This window comes from Symphalangus syndactylus, chromosome 22 (genome assembly GCF_028878055.3).
Source record: "Symphalangus syndactylus isolate Jambi chromosome 22, NHGRI_mSymSyn1-v2.1_pri, whole genome shotgun sequence".
Taxonomy (NCBI): Eukaryota; Metazoa; Chordata; class Mammalia; order Primates; family Hylobatidae; genus Symphalangus; species Symphalangus syndactylus.
Window position 1 is genome coordinate 10,451,241 of NC_072444.2, and position 12,262 is coordinate 10,463,502.

The following is a 12,262-nucleotide window of genomic DNA, read 5'->3' on the forward strand; positions in this document are numbered from 1 at the left end:
TGTAGGAACTAGTTTTGAACATGTTCCACGTAACTGTGAGCTTCCTTAGTGCTTGAGACTTCCTCATTAATGGGTCAGGTGCCTGCCCACCATTAACCTGGAGGTGGGGAGGAGAGGCCAAGAAGCCCTAAGAGGCAGCAATATGTTCTTGCCACTTTCCCTGCATGCCTTGGCAACTTGGCTCCATCAGGCCCCTGCCTTTTGGTCCAGCTGCTTTGTCCCTCATCCTGACCCAGATCCCCTCTGCAGTGGCCACTCACCACTTGCGCTTCATGTAGGCTGCTGCTCGGTTTCCATAAAGCATGGCATTGTGAGGGGCCCTCTGCACAGCCTTGCTGTAAAGCTGAATGGCTTGGGTCCACTGCTGGCAGGCAAAGGCCTCATTGGCTTGCTGTTTCACACGCTCCAGGTATGGTGGTAGCTCTACTTGCGGGCTGAAGGGGGAATAGAGCCAGGTCAGAACAGTCAAAGAAGGTCAGAGCAGCCCCTCAGGGAGTTTGTAACATGGCCTGAGGGCCACCCAGGTTTTCTTGGCCCCTGAGATCTGACTGCTATCTGGAAGAGGGGACCACTACCCCAGTCTGGGATATTACCTATTACTGTGATAGGGAATACCATTTGGAATTCCATTCCAAATACTCTCAGCCAGTGAAAAGAAGAAGGGCAGAAATGAAGCTGTACTTAAACTCCTGGTCATGGTAGTAGCTGATACCACCTGCCTCCATGCTGAGCTGAACCTTACGACCACCCGAGTCCCTCCTATGGATCGCTGTCTAGAGAATTCTGTTTCTCTCAAGGCTAGGGAGTTTGAGCACTCTGTATCCAAAGCCCAGCACAGAGCCTGGCAGAGAAAAGAGGCAAGGATATGCTACAGGATGGGGAATAATATAATGGGGAGGCCCATTTGTATGCAGCCCCTTTTTGCAGAGAGCTCAGTGCTAAGAGGCAGCTAGCCCCTGAGTCCTGACCCCAGTTACTGGTACCAACAGGCTAGAGCTACAGTCTGACCATGACTAGTGTCCTGCCAGACAGAGGGGCACTGGAAACACTAGCCACCCTCCAAGAAGCCTCTTTGCCTTGGTCCTCACTCTCTGGGATGCATGAGTGGGTGTGGGTCAGGAGGAAGATTTACAGGTTATGTCCCTCCCTCCAGTCCATATAGTGTAAGTGGGGCTTGGAGGGCTGGACAAGCCAGCTGGCCTCACCTGACATGTCCCCTACTCTCCGGCAGCCGGAAGCCATTGCTATGAAGGTGCAGGCCACTGGACACACCGTTGGACACACCGTTGGTGGACATCTTGCCATTCTGGACTTCTGGCAGAAGACAGTGAGAAAGTGACAGCAACAACTCAGGAAGAGGACCCATTTCTTCCTGGCAGCCCTCTAGCTTCCATCACCGGGTCTGATGGTTCCATCGTGGGACTATTCTCCCAGAGTAAGATCCATTCCCAGAAAGCAAGCTCTGACGTAAAGAAAAGCCCGTGCGCCCTCTGCTGGCTGGCGAGGGACACAACTTCACCGTGGCATTACTCAGCTGGGGCTGGGGCTAGGGCTGGGGCTGGGGGTGGGAATGGAGTGAAGAGGTGCCTCAATCAACTGTAGGCCCCAGGAAGAAATCAGTGAGAAGACTGGGCCAGGATACAAAGGAGAGGGGAACTACTTCAGGTTCTCAAGAGCCAAGCCATGGAAGGAACCTGTCTTTTCAGAGGGAAGCAAAAAGGGCAGTGATGCGTAGCTCTTGAAGAGATCTCTGCTCTAATGTCATCTTCTTTCTTACTGCATAGGTGGGGTTATTTCAGAGATCTGCTCTTTTTGGAGGATCACAGTACAGAGTAAAGGGCAGGCTTCTCAGCAGGTGCAGTGTGCACTTAAGCTCCCTTACACCGCCTCAGCAGAGACACCCTAACGGAGAACTTACCCCCTGAGGAGTGGCATTTTCGAGGCAAGAGGAAGGTGTACGGCCGCTGCTTGTAAGTCAAGTCAAACAAATAGACCTAGAGTTGAGGGGGGCAAAAAAAGAGATGGAAGCTGTGAGGTAAGGATGTGGTTGAACCAGTAACCAGGACTTGGCTTCTCAAGAACCAGAGTCTTGGAACACAGTGAATGTTGAGCATACAACCATCAAGCTATCCCAGGAGGTATTTCCAGCAAACTTCAGGCTGGAAAATCTTCCTAGCTCTAGCATTCAGGGTGGGCTATCTGATCCACCCAAAGCCCTCCTTGAAATACTATCATTAATTAGAATCACATTTGGCTGGGCACGGTGACGGAGCCTGTAATCCTAGCACTTTAGGAGGCTGAGGCAGGAGGGTGGTTGCTTGAGCCCGGGAGTTTGAGACCAGCTTGGGCAATATGGCGAAAAACCCTGTCTTCACAAAAAATACAAAAACTAGCCAGCTGGTGCCTGTGGTCCCAGCTACTCAGGAGGCTGAGGTGGGGGGATCCCTTGAGCCTGGGATGTCGAGGCTGCAGTGACCCGAGATTGTACCACTGCACTCCAGCCTGGGTGACATAGTGAGATCTTGCCTCAAAAAAAAAAAAAAAAAAAAAAAAAAGAAGGTCAGGTGCGGTGGCTCATGCCTGTAATCCCAGCACTTTGGGAGGGTGAGGTGGGCGGATCACCTGAGGTCAGGAGTTCAAGACTAGCCTGACCAACATTGTGAAACCCCATCTCTACTAAAAATACAAAATTAGCCAGGCGTGGTGGCACATGCCTGTAACCCCAGCTACTTGGAAGGCTGAGGCAGGAGAATTGCTTAAATCCAGGAGGCAGAGCAGAGGTTGCAGTGAGCCGAGATTGCACCACTGCACTCCAGCCTGGGCAACAAGAGCGAAACTCCATCTCAAAAAAAAAAAAAAAAAAAAAAAAGAAAAAGGAAAAAGAAACCACGTCACATGTTTAAAAAGATGAACTCCTCAAAGGTCACAAAGCCAAATGTCTCATTTCACATTTACCCTAGCACTACTCCTGAGCTTTTCATGATTCCTTGGACAGGTGCAGGAATGTCTGGCTTATCCTCACCTATTCTGCATCCCGTTTCCTTTGTACATATTTGGGCCTTGCCTTGTAATGTCATTAACTGTTTCATTTGTCATGTCTCCCATCAGCCTGGGGATGGATCATATTTCTCACTTGTCTCTCTTATATTTATAATAATGCTAGTCCCAGAGTAAGTGCTCAGTGTTGGCAGAGTAAATAAATGTATGCAAGGCTTACTAAATATCCTGAGAGCACACAAATAGAAGGTTTAGCAACCTGCCATTATCAAAGAACACTTCCCAAAGCTGGCACTAACCCACAGCTTGCTCTGAGCTGCATGCTCTGAGCCCCAGGGATTTCCTCCTAGGAAAACAGTACACGAGGAAACTGAGGCTCAGAAAAATAAAGAGATTTGCTCAAAGTCACAGTAAACAGCTGCTAAACAGCATGCCAGCATTTGAACAGAAGTCTGTCAATTCCAAAGCCTATATTCTTAACCAAAATGCCATACTATCATATTTCTATCTAGTTCATTAAGAAAAAATGAAATAAAAAGACTGAGCTAGGACACCTCTCTGGGAACTCCAATGATGCCACGTCACCCCCACATTTCAATGTAACATCATTTACCATAAGGCTGTTGCGTCTTGTCTGCCTCAGCAGTGAACATAAGGTACATGCCCCTGGCTGCTGGGCATGGAATGGTGATGGGGCAGAACCACCTTATGCTGTACATACCTGTTCCCCCCCCATGTTGACTAGCAGCTCTGTGCCATTGGGGCTGAAGGTCACATAGGTGGCAACCAGCACTCTCAAACGGTTGTTGTAGTCAGGAAGCTTCACTGGCAGGTGACCTGCAGGGAATAGCCCAGTCATACTAGGGTCCCAGTCCCCTTCAAAGGGGCATGAGATTGTGTGAAGTCAGTCATATCAAAAATGATACCAATCAACTTTAGCATAAAAGCAGCTACAAGTGTTGAGCCCTTACTATATGCACTGGGCTAGCTGCTTTATATATTTTATCTCATTTAGTCATTATAACCCCATTTTACTTAACCTTGATGAGTTTCTTTTCTGTAATTTGCTGAAGGTGACAGAGCTTGTCAGTGGCAGAGTTGAGATTAAAACTCAGGTCTGTCTGCCTCTAAAACCCTTGCTCTTGACCACCATGCCATGCTGTCTCCCTGGACTGCCCCCAAAAGAGTCAGCATGTAGCCGAGAGTTTGGGGCCAGAGCTGTGCTGAGCACTACCTGCTACGTAATACTGGGCTGCACCGTCTGGAAGGGGTTTCTGCCGGTCACAGAAGGTGTGCACACCTGCCGAAGGGCTCTGCTTCATGCTCTTTCTGGTGGGAAGGAAAATCATATAGGTTAAAGCCCCTGGCTAGACCAGACCACACTCACTAGAAGAAAACTTACATTTGTATCTGAGAGATACAGGAGGTATTTTTCTTCTTTACCTAAGCAACCCCAAAGGCCCACCAACTAGATAATTACAGACATATACATTACAGTGCTTTACCAAGTAGGTCATATAAGCTGTCTGGGTCTTCATGACCACCTTATCTTTCCCATTTTACAAACAAGCAAGCTAAGGTTCAAGGCCCGCTCCAAGCCATGCAGTGTGTGAGGGGCAGCAGTGGTCACCAAGCCCATGAATGAAAATAAACAGGCGGCATTCCTGCATCCATCCCACGAATCATAGAAAGCCCAGGCTGGAGAGGCAACTCAGGTCTGGGAGTGCTGGGGGGTTCTGAGTATTATAAGAATTAGCAGGAAATATTATATACAGTGATTTCTTTGAGAAAGACACTATAAGAGATTTATATAAGAAATTATAAGAATAAATAAATATAAGGAAATTATAAGGAATTTATATAAGAGATTATGGGTAATTTATACTTTTTTTTTTTTTTTTGAGATGGAGTCTCACTCTGTCGCCCAGGCTGGAGTGCAGTGGCGGGATCTCCGCTCACTGCAAGCTCCGCCTCCTGGGTTGATGCCATTCTCCTGCCTCAGCCTCCCCAGTAGCTGGGACGACAGGCGTCCGCCACCATGACTGGCTAATTTTTTGTATTTTTAGTAGAGACGGGGTTTCACTGTGTTAGCCAGGATGGTCTCGATCTTCTGACCTCTTGATCCGCCCGCCTTGGCCTCCCAAAGTGCTGGGATTACAGGCGTGAGCCACTGTGCCCAGCCTAATTTATACTTTTCATATTTTCCAACATAAGCAAGGATTAAGTTTTTTAAAAATCACAAAATTGAAGAAAGTCCATTTCATATAGAAGAAGGGGCCAGGCTGGGTGTGGTGGCTGACGTCTGTAATTCTAACACTTTGGGAGGCCAAGGCAGGCAGATCACCTGAGGTCAGGAGTTCAAGACTAGCCTGGCCAACATGGTGAAACCTTGTCTCTACTAATAATACAAAAATTAGCCAGGTGTGGTGGCAGGTGCCTGTCATCCCAGCTACTCGGGAGGCTGAAGCAGGACAACAGCTTGAACCCGGGAGGCAGGGGTTGCAGCGAGCTGAGATTGTGCCACTGTGCTCCAACATGGATGACAGAGCAAGACTCTGTCTCAAAAAAAATAAAAATAAAAAAGTAAAAAAATAAATAAATAAATAAAAGGGGCCAGGCACAGTGGCTCATGCTTGTAGTCCCAGCACTTTGGGAGGTCGAGGTGGGAAGATTGCTTTAGCTCAGGAGTTTGAGACCAGCCTGGGCAACATGGAAAGACCCCACCTCTACAAAAAAATTAAAAAATTAGCCAAGCGAGGTGGCGTGTGCCTGAGATGGGAGGATTGCTTGAGCCTGGGAGGTTGAGGCTGCAGTGAGCTGTGATGGAAGAAGAGGGCATGGCAATGGCAGTGAGGGAAAGGGGCAGCCGGTTCTCTGGGGACTGACTCACGGGAGACAGGAGACTAAACTATTCATACCTGTGGTTATGGATCATGCGGATGTCATAGAGCCTCACGAAAGGCCCGCTGGCCCCGACTGCCAGGCAGTTGTTGTCCTGGGGGTTGACGGTGAGGCACTTGGCCTCCACCAGCTGGCCACAGTACTCTGTCAGGTCAATCAGCACCTCCGAGTGTTTGCTGTTCTCTCGAAGGTCATACTGGCTGTGAGAGAGGACAGAGTTAGGGAATTGGGGCTTGGGGTCCTTGCGAGGAAGGCAGGGGAGAAGACAAGTTCTTGTTATGCAGGAGGATTGGGAGGGACTGTGGACCTGTTTCTAAATCAGAATGTCAAAAACAATTCCCACTTCTTGAGTGCCCACAGTGTGCCAGGTACCTGTAGTAGGCTTCTCACACATCTTATTTTATTCTACTAGAACTCCTAAGGTGGATACTACTGTACATATTCTACAGATGTCAGTATTATTGCTACTATTATACCACTACTGATTACCAGCACTTAGTGGAAATGTGCTTTGTGTCCAGTATTGCCCCTTAATTAATTCCTAACGTCATCCCTAGGTATCATTAGAATACTGAGGTTCAAAGATGTTGAATAACCTGACTGAGATGACACTGCTAGTAAGTGCAGAGCTGGGGAAGCTTTCTGAGTCTGCATCTTAAACACTGCTCCGCTCCTACCTAATCTAGTTTCTTTCATGAAACAAGGTATGGAGGTGACAGCAAAGAGAATCTGCAGATCGTCTAAGAGCTATCTAGATATACCATGGGCCAAGGCAAGCCTAAAAGTCTCATCCACGCAGTAAAGGTAATGCCAAAAAGTCTACCAAACAGCAGGAAACTCCCACCGCTCCAGACGGGGAAACTTTGTGCTGCCAATACACAGGTATCCTCAGAGAGTGGTGGGTAGGGGGGACATCACCTATATGCTCACCCCTCTTGCCTAGACATCTGTTATCACCTTTTTGCTGTTCACCTTGTCTTTCTAAGCCATCTTCACCTGACTGCTCTTCCTAAAATATTATTTTACATCACTCTCCTGCTCAAAAAATTGCAGAGATTCCTCAATACTTTAGCACAAGTTTACTTTTACCAAACTCCTCAGTCTGGTTTTCAAGACTCAATTTCACATCTCTCTCCAACCTTATTCCTCAGTTTTCTAAATGTGGGTCAATTATAACTACAGAATTCTTTATCCTGCACATGCCATGTTTATTTCTGCCTTTGGAAACTCTGCTCAAGCTGGGGAATACACTCTGCTTTTCCTTGCCCATCCAAATCCTGTCTGTTCTGGAAGGCCCAGCTTATGTTCACCTTCTGCTAGGACACCTTCTCTGACGGTGCCTATGCCTAAACCCTTAGGATCCTACCCGATGCGCTAGACGCTCAGCTTCTACCAGCTGGCCCTGGCAAAATCTGGTCAGCCAAGGTCAAAAAGTGCTACATGGAGCTGGACCTGCCACTGACAAAGTACATTCTGTCTTCTGAGGTTCAGGGATGCAGCGACTTATCCCAGTCAGATACTGAGTGAGAGAGCTAGGATTTGACCCCAGGTCTGTCTGACTTCATTGCCTTGCTCTTGACTATGTTATAATTTATATATGACTTAGATATTCCTCATCTGTAAAAGGAAAGAGGGCACAAAGTCCTACAGGAACTCAAGGGAGACGGATTAAAGCAGGCTGGGGAGATAAGGAAGAAGTTCTAAGGTCACATCTGAATAAAGGATTTAAAGAAGGGCTGCGACACCATTTTAGAATGAAGGGAAGTAGAGGCAAATGTGTAACAATGCAGGGCACTGGAAAAGGGGACAGTCCATTTTACCATTTCCGGCTGGCTCGCCCCCTCCCAGGTATATAGCCACTGACCAACTGTTCAAGAGAAATGTATCAAGCAGTTCTATGTGCCAGGCCCTGTGCTGGGCTCTAGGGACACAACCAAGAACAAGACAGACATGGAGTTGCTCTAAGAGAGTTTACTTTCACTATTTAGTGAGGATACAGACAAAAAAGTAAACCAATAAGTAAAAATAAAATAAGGCCAGGTGTGGTAGCTCACACCAGTAATCCTAGCACTGTGGGAGGCCGAGGTGGGAGGATCACTTGAGCCCAGGGGTTCGAGACCTGCCTGGGCAACACAGAGAAACCCCATCTCTACAAAAAAAAAATAGAAAAATTAGCCAAGCATGGTGGAGCGTGTCTGTAGTCCCAGATATTCACGAGGCTGAGGTGGGAGAATCACCTGAGCCCAGGAAGTTGAGGCTGCAGTGAGCCATGATCACGCCACCGTACTCCAACCTCGGCAATAGAATGGAGTGAGACCCTGTCTCAAAAAATAAATTAATTAATAAAAATAAAGTAACTACAGGTGGCAATTAGAGTTACAGAGGATTGTTGAAACAAGCAATAACGTCTGTCTACTTTAGACAGGATGGTCAGAGAAGGTGCTTCTGAAGAGGTAACTCAAGCTGATCTCCTTAAGATAAGAAAGAGTCCGACATGGGAAAAGCTGGGGACAGAGAATCTCAAGTAGAGGAAAGAGTAACATGAATGCCCAGAGGGAGTAGAGACCCTGGACACCTGAGGTGGTGAGAAAAAGCTGTGGGCCTAGAGGTAGTACAAAGGAGGGCAAAGAGGGAGGAAGGTGAGGGCGGAGTAAGCAAATGTTCCCAGTGGAGTTTGTACACAGACAACTGCCCTGGGCAGACAAAGGAGGTTAGAACTCTGCTGGAGGGAAAGAGCTAGGTCTGTAGAAGGAAACACTATAGGATGATGGGATGGGAGAGCGACAGGCCCCACTAGATGCCCCAGACTCTTACCGGATAAGCCCATCCTCAGCAGCACTCCAGAATGTGTTGGGCCACATGGGCGCTGTGGCGATGCGCTTCACCCGGTTTGTGTGGTCTCCAAACATGTGGATGGTCTCCTTTACCGTCAGGTCGTGCACATGCACCTTAGAGTCAGCTGCCCCCGTGATCAAGATGCGGTCCCCAGCGTGAGGCAGGAACTATTTAGGAGAAATGGAGGAAGGGGTGGGTGGTGAGAGTAGAAATGGCCACGGAAGGAGGCTAGCCTGGATGTCTGCACCCTTTTCTCTCCATGTCAGATAAGAGAATGAGCCCATGCAGACTGGGCACGGTGGCTCATGCCTGTAATCCCAGCTGCTCAGCAGGCTGAGGCAGGAAAATCCCTTGAACCCGGGAGGCAGAGGCTGCAGTGAGCCGAGATTGTGCCACTGCACTCCAGCCTGGGCAACAGAGCGAGACTGTCTCAAAAAAAAACAACAAAACAAAACAAACCCTTGAGGTTCAGCAGTAATATACAGCAAGATTGTGTTCAAGCCCAAGTCTGTCTGACTCCCACATGCCCTACTTGCCTCATGATGACTACTTAGTAACTAGAGATTAAGTAATAAATTAGTCCTGAAGTGAAAAAAACTTTCAGTGTTTTAAGGGAATGGGTGTGTGTGGGTTTTTTTTTTTTGAGACAGAGTCTCGCTCTGTCACCCAGGCTGGAGTGCAGTGGTGCAATCTTGGCTCACTGCAACTTCCACGTCCCGGGTTCAAGCGATTCTCCTGTGTCAGCCTCCTGAGTAGCTGGGTAATACAGGTGTGCACCACCACGCCCAGCTAATTTTTGTATTTTTAGTAGAGGCAGGGTTTCACCATGTTGGCCAGGCTGGTCTCGAACTCCTGACCTCAGGTGATCCACCTGCCTTGGCCTCCCAAAGTGCTGGGATTGTAGGCATGAGCCAGAATGCCCTGTTGGGAATGAGTGTTTTAAATTAGTTTGACTGCTTCTGAAAAACAATCTGGTAATAGTAACAAAGATTAAAAACAATTTCTATCTTTTGACTCAAAACTTCCACTTCCAAGAAATAATCCAGGCCAGGCATGGTGGCTCACGCCTGTAATCCCAGCACTTTGGGAGGCCGAGGCGGGAAGATCACAAGGTCAGGAGATCCAGACCATCCTGGCTAACACGGTGAAACCCCGTCTCTACCAAAAATACAAAAAAATTAGCCAGGCGAGCGCCTGTAGTCCCAGCTACTCAGGAGGCTGAGGCAGGAGAATGGCGTGAACCTGGGAGGTGGAGCTTGCAGTGAGCTGAGACCGCGCCACTGCACTCCAGCCTGGGCAACAGAGCGAGACTCCGTCTCAAAAAAAAAAAAAAAAAGAAATAATCCAAAAAGAAAAAAGGGACCTAGTCAGAAATGCTTGGATGCCTCTTATAATAGCAAATATTGGAAACAGCTCGAATGTTGGACCGTAGGGAAGGGCTGAGCATCAAGAGGATACATCTCTGTGCAGTATTTATTAAAACAAACAAACAAACAAACAAAAAAACAGGCCAGGTGCCGTGGCTCACACCAGTAATCCCAACACTTTGGGAGGCCGAGGTGGGCGGATCACCTGAGGTCAAGAGTTTGAGACCACCCTGGCCAACATGGTGAAATCCCGTCTTTACTACAAAAAAAATTAGCCGGATGTGGTGGTGTGCACCTGTAATCCCAGCTGCTTGGAAGGTTGAAGCAGGAGAATTACTTGAACCCGGGAGGTGGAGGTTGCAGTGAGCTGAGATGGCATCACTGCATTCCAGCATGGGTGACAGAGCAAACAAGACTCCATCTCAAAAAAAAACCAAAAACCACCATCCTGATAAAGGCAAGGACAAAATGCTCCAGATGACATCTGATAAGAAAAAAACAGCTGCAAACATAGCTTCAAATAATGAAAGAAGAAAGTATGCCGTTCTGGGCTGGGCGCTGTGGCTCGCACCTGTAATCCCAGCACTTTGGGAGGCGGAGGCAGGTGAATCACCTGAGGTCGGGAATTCAAGACCAGCCTTACTAACATGGAGAAATCTGGTCTCTACTAAAAATACAAAAAATTAGCCGGGTGTGGTGGCGTATGCCTGTAGTCCCAGCTACTCGGGAGGCTGAGGCAGGAGAATCACTTGAACCCGGGAGGCGGAGGTTGCAGTGAGCCAAGATCTTGCCACTGCACTCCAGCCTGGGCAACAAGAGCGAGACTCTGTCTCGAAAAAAAAAAGAAAAGAAAAAAGAAAAAAGAAAGAAAGTATGTAGTTCTATCACATAACTTTGAGGATGAAAAATATTTAGGAGTGGTGCTGAATTTTCATGCGAGTTCAAAAAATTGAAATATCTTTTTTTAAAATTGAAAAGTTCCTCCCTACCCACAACAAGGCTGAGTGGTACTGTTGGGGGAGGGGCAATGTCCTACACTGAAACAGCTGATGTCCCACTTGACTTTAAACGTTCACAAAGAGCAACGATTCACTCTTTCCACATAGGCTTCTCTAAGAGCTCATTAGAACAAGGTCTAGATGAGATAGACATGATTTAATTATTTTAGGAACAACCAGTAGTCTTTAATCCTGTCTAGAGACGGCATACACTCCGTGCACAGCAGAAATAAACTGGGGAGCCCTTGTCATGATCTTGTGGCTGCGCCACACGCATCGCTCACCATAGTCACCACCAGGGGGAGCGCATGAGTTAAATACATACACATCTGCAGTGTTTCCACTACCTAAAGAAAGAAGAATCCTTTTCGGGCTTTTTTTTTTTTTAATTTTTTTTTTTTTAAATAGAAGGGGAGGCTGAGAGTCTGCATGTAAGTGCCTTTCCCAAGGTCTTACTGTTAGGGAGTATCAAGACCATTATGAAATTCTGGTGTTAGAACTCAATGTCTTGTGCTCTGATGCTAAACTAATAGCTTAGGTCCCCTTCCCCAGGCCTGACTGGACCGTAGGGAAGGGCTGAGCATCAAGAGGATACATCTCTATCCTCTTGACTAAAAATTGGACCTAAACTCTTTGCAGGGGCAGAAAGCAGTTTCTGTTAGTCATGTAAGAGGTAAATCATCATTGTTCTGTCTCTAAAGGCGAGAATCACAGCTTGAGGGAAAAAAAGGGTTTAGGAAAACAAGTAGGTTAGGAGCTATCATCTTGTTCAGGTATCTTGTAATTCCTCTTGATATTAATTAGGAAAATATTTCTTAGAATAGTGAGGCTTTCCGAAGGACAACTTCATTCTCACATCTATCCATTATAGAATCTCAGAGCTGGAAAGGCCCTTCCTTGCAGGCCATTTCTTCCAACTTCGAACCTTGGAGATAAAGCACCTGGCAAGGGGACAAGTGCAGGGATAGGACATTTACTCATCTCCTCCAGGAGCCCATTCTACATTTTTCAAAGAGCTCTAAGCATTAGACAGTTCTTTCTTTCCTCAGGCCCACATTTAATTCTGTGGACTTATAGCCACTGGTCCTAGGTCTGTTTTCCGCAACAAAAAAACATGTCTCATGTCATTTCCAGGGCTTCAACAGAGCTTCAAAGGTCTGAAGA

The 12,262-nt window shown here is 47.4% G+C and overlaps 1 protein-coding gene across 4 annotated transcripts in view; it reads right to left on the bottom strand.

Annotated features, from left to right (window-relative positions):
- Window positions 1–12,262, bottom strand: part of WDTC1 (WD and tetratricopeptide repeats 1) — a 78,903-nt gene that overhangs the window by 9,881 nt on the left and 56,760 nt on the right. For 2 of the 4 annotated variants that reach the window (XM_063631435.1, XM_055261443.2), the window contains exons 6-12: window positions 8,713–8,900; window positions 5,916–6,098; window positions 4,232–4,326; window positions 3,719–3,834; window positions 1,919–1,994; window positions 1,206–1,314; window positions 261–434 (exon numbers count right to left, since the gene is read on the bottom strand). In XM_063631435.1, coding sequence (XP_063487505.1) covers window positions 261–434; window positions 1,206–1,314; window positions 1,919–1,994; window positions 3,719–3,834; window positions 4,232–4,326; window positions 5,916–6,098; window positions 8,713–8,900 — 941 coding nt within the window. The remainder of the gene's footprint in view (window positions 1–260; window positions 435–1,205; window positions 1,315–1,918; window positions 1,995–3,718; window positions 3,835–4,231; window positions 4,327–5,915; window positions 6,099–8,712; window positions 8,901–12,262) is intronic. The other 2 variants (XM_063631436.1, XM_055261444.2) reach the window with 1 other exon arrangement.